Source organism: Hyla sarda, chromosome 12, assembly GCF_029499605.1.
Source record: "Hyla sarda isolate aHylSar1 chromosome 12, aHylSar1.hap1, whole genome shotgun sequence".
Classification (NCBI taxonomy): Eukaryota; Metazoa; Chordata; class Amphibia; order Anura; family Hylidae; genus Hyla; species Hyla sarda.
Window position 1 is genome coordinate 36751085 of NC_079200.1, and position 7558 is coordinate 36758642.

A 7558-nucleotide genomic window follows, 5' to 3' on the forward strand; every position below is an offset into this window, starting at 1 on the left:
CAGTTCCAGTAAACATTCAAACAATGGCGCTGGACTCAATGCCAAAATAAAGTGCAGTTTATTTTCTCATGTCACAGCAAGGTTTCAGCTTCTCCCTGATGCCTTTATCAAGCATTATAGCCTTCATGGAGAAGCTGAAACGTTGCTGTGACATGAGAAAATAAACTGCACCTTATTTAGGAAAAGATATAATATTGGTTACACCTATAAGGCCACTTCCTTTTTGTAGAGGCTTCCTTTAGCCAGTCTGCAACCACGTCACGTGACCATCCTGCTGTATGCTTCCCCCGATCAGTGATCATCGTATTCTGATCACATGCTCTCTGTAAGCGCAACCACAGCTCATGACCACCTTGTTGCTGTACACTTCCCTGATCAGTGATTTTGTGGAGTTGGAGAACCCCTTTAACCTACAAACGTGTCATAAAGTGTGCCCCATCTGTGATGTGTATGAAGACCATTGTTCATATCCTTCTCCCTTCATATACAGCTCTTTACCAGAGCCTGATGGCAGCACGGACAACGACAGCTTCGACATAGTGGAAGGACAGGCGTTGATGAGTAGATTGCCGTGGGATGGATCATCTGATATCTCTCCGTCTGATTCTGCCTCCTCCAAAGCCAGTAAGAGTGTTAGTCAGAGGTCTAAGTGACGTGTGTTAGCAGATGGGTACTTAAAGGGAGACTCCACTATTAAAGGGGTTGTCCCACCTTGCCTGTCTACGGCCGCAAAAGGTGGTCGGAAAAGCTGGAAGCATCTGAAGCTGGGAAGTTACCCAATTTGCAGAACTCCAATTTACTATGAGAGTTAAAGGGGTACTCCGCTGCTCAGCATTTGGAATAAACAGTTGCGAACGCTGGCGCCGGGAGCTCGTGACCTCATAACCATGCCCCTTCCTCACGCCCCTCCCCTCAATGCAAGTCTATGGGAGGGGGCATGACGCTGTCATACCCCCTCCCATAGACTTGCATTGAGGGGGGGGGCTATGATGTTACGAGCCGCCAGCTCCAGCGTTCGGAACAGTTTGTTCCAAATGCTGAGCAGCGGAGTACCCCTTTAAAGGGGTACTCCGGTGAAAACCTTTTATTTATTTATTTATTTATTTATTTATTTTTTAAATCAACTGGTGCCAGAAAGTTAAACAGATTTGTAAATTGTAAATTACTTCTATTAAAAAAATCTTAATCCTTCCTGTACTTATCAGCTGCTGAATACTACAGCGGAAATTCTTTTCCGTTTGAAACACAGAGCTGTCTGCTGACATCATGACCACAGTGCTCTCTGCTGACATCTCTGTCCATTTTAGGAAATGTCCAGAGTAAAAGGAAATCCCCATAGCAAACCTATGCTGTTCTGGACAGCTCCTAAAATGGACAGAGATGTCAGCAGAGAGCACTGTGGTCATGATGTCAGCAGAGAGCTCTGTGTTTCAAAAAGAAAATAATTTCCGCTGTAGTATTCAGCAGCTGATAAGTACAGGAAGGATTAAGATTTTTTAATAGAAGAAATTTACAAATCTAGAAAAGAACTCCATCCGGCACCAAAGTATGGGGTAAAAGGCTTGTCTTTATTTATTCCACAGCAGGATACATACAGATCAAGATGTCTGACGTGTTTCGCCCTTTACAGGGCTAAATCGTAGACTCAAGCCCTGTAAAGGGCGAAACGCGCCAGACATCTTGATCTGTATGTATCCTGCTGTGGAATAAATAAAGACAAGCCTTTTACCCCATACTTTGGTGCCAGACGGGAGTTCTTTTCTAGTACAAGGAGTTGCCGGAAGCGGTGACGGCAGTCCGCTTCACAGGTGTGTGAGGTTTCTGACGCTGGTGAGAGCGGTATCCATATCCTTTTTTAATTTACAAATCTGTTTAACTTTCTGGCACCAGTTGATTTAAAAAAAAAAAGTTTTTCACTGGAGTACCCCTTTAAGGAAATGTTCTAGCTCCATGAGTTATGTTGTTAACGTAACACCCGGAGCTAGCGGGGCTATGGTGTTTACACAACTGCCATTAAAGTCAATAGGAGTTGTGCAAATTGAGTAGTGTCCCCACTTGGGCTGCTTTCGGCTTTTCCGGCAGACAGCTGGCTGGATCATAAGAGTAAGCTAACTATGTAATGCTTTGCTTGTCTTGTCTTGTTTCTGTTCTCCCACCATTGGTTCTTGAGCTGCTTTAAAACTACGGCTGCCATCATGTCCTGACAGTCTTTGGATGTTAAGATTAGGTGGGAGCTGTAGTTTTGCTCGAGAGCTTTGCCAAAGTGTTTCCCCAACCAGGGTGCCTCCAGCTGTTACAAAACTACAGCTCTTAGCCTTCGGCTGTCTGGGCATGCTGGGAGTTGTAGTTTTTGCAACATGTGGCGGCACACTGATTGGGGGAACACTTGTATAGAATGTAAAAGCCTTATGGGGACACAGACTATTGTCTAGTTATGTCCGATATCACAGCACAGAGGAGCCAAAATATTTGACGCCACTTTCAGGCCACGTATGGTATTGCAGCTTAGCCATGTTCACTTCAATGAACCAGGATGTAATACTGAAGGACAAGCCATATACGGGTGTGGGGATGTTCCTGGAAGATTTTCTCTAATATCTATTACCCATTTAAAAGCTTTTTTTTCCCCAGAGACCATTCTACACTTAAAGGTGAATTGAGAATAGGGAGGTTTTTAAGCTAATGTAACATTTTGTCAGGCATTAATAAAAAAAAAAGCCTGTTGCATTTCCCTTCTGGGTTCCCCGTGGTCAACATGCCACGCTGCCCCACCTCGGCCAGTGATCGCTGGGCTGCAATCTGACATATTGAGCCCCTCCACCAGTGCCTGACAGAATTAAATTTGCTTAAAATGGGCTCAATATCAGTTGAATGAGCGCTCCAACCTACGTTTGTTAACCATAAACGGCCTTTGAAAAAGGGCCAGCGAGCAGTCGACGAACTAGCAAACTCGTTAGGTGGCTGATTGGATTTTTTGTGCTGCCGGTAAAATGTTCACTGTTGGCTGCACATCGCTCTGTGTACGCAGTCGTTGTGCGTTCGATGGTGAAGAATTTAATGGGCCCCACAAAAAATCCAGGGACATTGAGGTTAAACCAGCCTTGGAAAGGCAGAACAAATTCGCGCCAATCACACAGATCGTTGTTTCTTATCTGCATCCTGATGGCCCACGTAAAGGGACTGTCCACGGACTGTGTCAGGTATTGGAGATAGTGCCACTTGGGTAATCCACACAGTTTATTTCCTCTGCAAGTCTGCAACAGAGAGACAGGCCGCACGCTTGAGACTCTACACCGCAGCATGGGGAGCCACTTTTCAATGACTGTCCTCTGCAGCAGGTATTTCCTGGGCAAATCCACAGCTCTTCTGCCTTGGATGAATTTGTTTGATTAGCACTGGACTGCAATTCCTGACACAGCCCATGAACAAGAGGGGGCGCTGTTTCTTGAGAAACACATTTATTTTCTGATCTCCTGTATAATCATAGCAAAACCATAGAGCACTATTAGAGAATTCTGATTTGTCCTTTTGACCCTTAGGTACAAATAACTCCGACACAAGGAAACCCAAAAAGAAAAAGCCAAGTCACATCAACATGAGTGCAGGCGGAGCCAGCAAAAAGAAAAAACCCAAAGGCCCCGCACCACTAACGCCGGGAATGTACAGTGAACTCAACTGAGCGTAAGACGTTGTGGTGTCATGGATCCAATGGCTGTGGGCCTTTTTCTACATGGGCTGTTACCTCTGCCTGCTTAGCCCACTGGCTGCAAATGGTTAATACCAGGCTCCCCTCTAACCCCATGTGAATTAACCCTCTACTGTGAAAAAAGAAAAAAACAAATCCTGTCCTATATCCAAGGTAAACGTAATGCCTTATGCGAGGCAGCGCACTCCTTTCCACCATTTCTGGCGTGTCTGTTTGCTGCCATGTTCTGTATGCTGCATCTGTGCTGCCTGGCTGATGTCATGTGTGATGTCAGAACTATAATGGGAGGAGCTTCTGAGAGGTGGGGGGGGGGGACTTGAAAACCGAGGAGAGGTCTACATTAAGATGAACATTTTACCTAATCATGAAGTGTTAGACCCCTGCTGCTGAGTTGAACGGAGACTCGGGGTCTTGCAGTGGATGAAGTGGACCGTGCATTACACAACGGGACTCCGGCTCTCATCTCTGGAAAGTGAGACAGTAAACTTGAAGATTTTCCAAAAAAAAAAAGAGAAAAAAAAAACAAAAAAAATAAAAAACCATGTGTGACCTCATCACTTCTGAGAAGGAAGTGCTATAGGTGTTTGGGTGCGGGCCCCCCACACAACCCCAAGGGGCGACTAAGTAAGTGTTTCTGCCCCTGGCGGATGAAGGGTAAAAAGATATCTTGCACGTATTAAAAATTCACACTAAGTATTTCCTTGTAAGCAGATCTGCTTCATTGTAAATGTGTATATATGTGTATAGCGGGAGCGTCCTTCACATCGATGTAAGGGCCACAGGGACTTTGTGACAGCTGCAGCTTTGTTCCCCGGTTGAAGGAAGTGCGTGTCAGGTGACGGTAGGAGATTATATTGCACTTGTATTCAGTGTTGTTCAGAGAGAGAGAGAGCGCCCCCTATGCTTGGGCCTGGTGGGGAATCGTGTGTAAGCTGCTACCATTGTGCTGCCGGAGATTTTATGAATCGAAAAATCATGTCATTAGAAGACGGCTGAGATGTCGTGACAGTGGTGATACTACAACTCCCAGCATGACTTGACTGCTGCAGGCAGCTTGTCTTGGGGGGGGGGGGTGTCCTCTGCTTTATTAGAAGGGTCGATTCTTCCTGGGACTCTGTAAATTGCGAAGAATCCTGGCAGTGATTAAAGGGGTATTCCAGGCAAAACCTTATTTTATATATAATCAACTGGCTCCGGAAAGTTAAACAGATTTGTAAATTACTTCTTTTAAAAAATCTTAATCCTTCCAATAGTTATTAGCTTCTGAAGTTTTCTGTCTAACTGCTCAATGATGATGTCACGTCACAGGAGCTGTGCATGATGGGAGAATATCCCCATAGGAACTGCACAGCTTCCGGGACGTGAGTCATCAGAGAGCAGTTAGACAGAAAACGACAACTCAACTTCAGAAGCTAATAACTATTGGAAGGATTAAGATTTTTTAATAGAAGTAATTTACAAATCTGTTTAACTTTCCGGAGCCAGTTTATTTATATATATATATATATATTAGTTTTTGCCTGGAATACCCCTTTAATTTCCCAGCAGCGCCACCACAGGTGAAATGAAGCATTGCACAGTGTCCGTTCCCATCAGTTGGTTGTCTGTGTAACGTAGGACTAGACAGGCCCCACTTATGCAGGAGACGCTCTTTATATAGCTGCTGTTCCCTCTGGCCGAGAGATGGGGACCTTCCCCCATGAAAACATTCGTGGAGGCAGAGAGACAAGTGGTCACTGCTTAATTAATTTCTTCCCCTTCCCCAAAACATCTAATGTTGGACAAGGGTCTGGTGACCCCCATAGACATTAGATAGTCTGTGGGATTTGTAGATGAATGCCTAATTTCTATGGTTTTGCTTAGAGCAGTGTTTCCCAACCAGGACGCCTCCAGCTGTTGCAAAACTACAACTGCCAGCATGCCCGGACAGCCTTTGGCTGTCCGGGCATGCTGGGAGTTGTAGTTTTGCAACGGCTGGAGGCACGCTGGTTGGGAAACACTGACTTAAAGACCTACCAAAATGTTATAAATTTAGTCTAATCTGTTCTATGCTGGGATGAGGCTGCACTACTGAATAATTTGGATGGAAGCATTTCCTGTTCTGGATTATTTCCTGTTCTGGATTATTTCATGTAAACGTTGCGTTCGGGTTGTAGACATTGATGTGGATGGTGATTTTCGTTTGTCTACGTTGGATAAGTGTTGGCTGAACCCAACAATTTTGGTGGAAGCACTGACCCTTTATGTAGGTCTGCCTCTTGTTTCTCTCTCATGACATTGAGGAAGTTAAAGGGGTACTCCGGTCCTATCCTTTGGATAGGGGATAAGATGTCTGGTCCCGTCGCTGGTGACCCCCGCGATCTCCCTGCTGCACCCACTTATCATCAGCCTTACAGAGCGAATATCGCTCCGTGTCAGACTCGTGCTACAGGGGCCATAATATCGCGATCTCACACCCCGCCCCCTCAATCCAATCCTATGGGAGGGGGCGTGACATCTAGAAGGGGGCGAATCCGAGACGTCTCGATACTCCAGCCCCTGTATCGCGAGTCATCAGACATGGAGCAATCTTCGCTCTGTGAGGCTGATGACAAGTGGGTGCAGCAGGGAGATCGCGGGGGTCACCAGCGGCGGGACCCCTGCAATCAGACATCTTATCCAGAGTTCCCCTTTAAGGAGCAAGCAGTTAGGTTATCTCATGCCTGGTCCTTTTTGTTCTTGTCCACATAACCATCCGCCAGAGGAGTCTGGCAGCAGCTTTCTCCTCTTTCCCTATTAAAAGGGGGGGGGGGGGGTTTAGGAGCGATAGCTGTCGGCTAACAACTAACTTATATGTACTGTATAAATAGGAATTAGAATAGTGATTTGAATCCACACTATTCTCCATGTTAACACTGAACACCCCCCCCCCCCCCCTTTAAGAAACCGGATCTATAGTGGTCACAGCTCCCCAAGCATCTGTTAACAATCCCATTGGTCCTTACAAAATGAGCGTCTCAGGTGTCACCTCTTATCTCCCCCATAACTGTAGTAACATGCGGAGCCCAAGTTGGTTGCTATGGGGACTGCTCGATAATTTTATTTTGCACTAGTATTGATCAATCTCCACCAGTGTTATGACCCTCAAACACTGTGACTTAAAGTCAGCGGAACCTGCTGCCTTGTGTGAGGCCGGCTGACTCTTATAAGTGTATGGGGGTCTCCCGACTCTTCCCGTCGGGGAGAGCAGGGTCGAGCTTCTTGGATATTAACTGCATGTCATATTTGTTCTCAGATAAGCCACTGCCAGAGATGTCTGGCAGCAGCCTACCCCTCTCCAGGAGAACACATGAATGGTCATGTGTATGGGGAGATCAGGTAAGAGAGCTGTCGGATGAATGCACGTTCTGCTGACAGCTATGAAAGGGGTTATCCAGGAATAGAAACAAAAACAGCACCACCTCTGTCCTCAGGCTGTGTGTGGCATTGCAGCTCAGGTTTATTAAGCCAAGTTGTGATAAAAAAAAACATGACCTGAGGATAGGGGTGGTGCTTGTTTTGGTAGAATTTAGCTCTTTTTCTATCCCTGGATAATCCCTTTTAAAGGGGGTACTTCAGGGAACTCTACTTATCCCCTATCCACAGGACCCCCACGATCTCCTGTACAGGGCCCAGCAACTCTCCTGTCCTTGGAGCGCTCCAGCCCCCCTCCTCCTGAGATGAGCCTACGTGGCGGCCGCTCGGCCAATCATCGGCTAAAACGGGAACCCCTGCTGGTCTCATGGGGGGCCAGAATGCCCCGAGGATGGGCAAGTTGCCAGGAACCTCAAAAATTGGACACTTATCACCCATCCTGTGGATTGGGGATACATA

At 46.3% G+C, this 7558-nt stretch overlaps 1 protein-coding gene across 7 annotated transcripts in view; it reads left to right on the plus strand.

Annotated features, from left to right (window-relative positions):
* Nucleotides 1-4916, plus strand: part of ATXN7L3 (ataxin 7 like 3) — a 42761-nt gene extending 37845 nt beyond the window's left edge. For all 7 annotated transcript variants that reach the window (XM_056547810.1, XM_056547807.1, XM_056547812.1 and 4 more), the window contains exons 11-12: nucleotides 491-624; nucleotides 3540-4916. In XM_056547810.1, coding sequence (XP_056403785.1) covers nucleotides 491-624; nucleotides 3540-3679 — 274 coding nt within the window. In that variant the 3' untranslated portion in view covers nucleotides 3680-4916. The remainder of the gene's footprint in view (nucleotides 1-490; nucleotides 625-3539) is intronic.
* Nucleotides 4917-7558: the final 2642 nt, after the last annotated feature.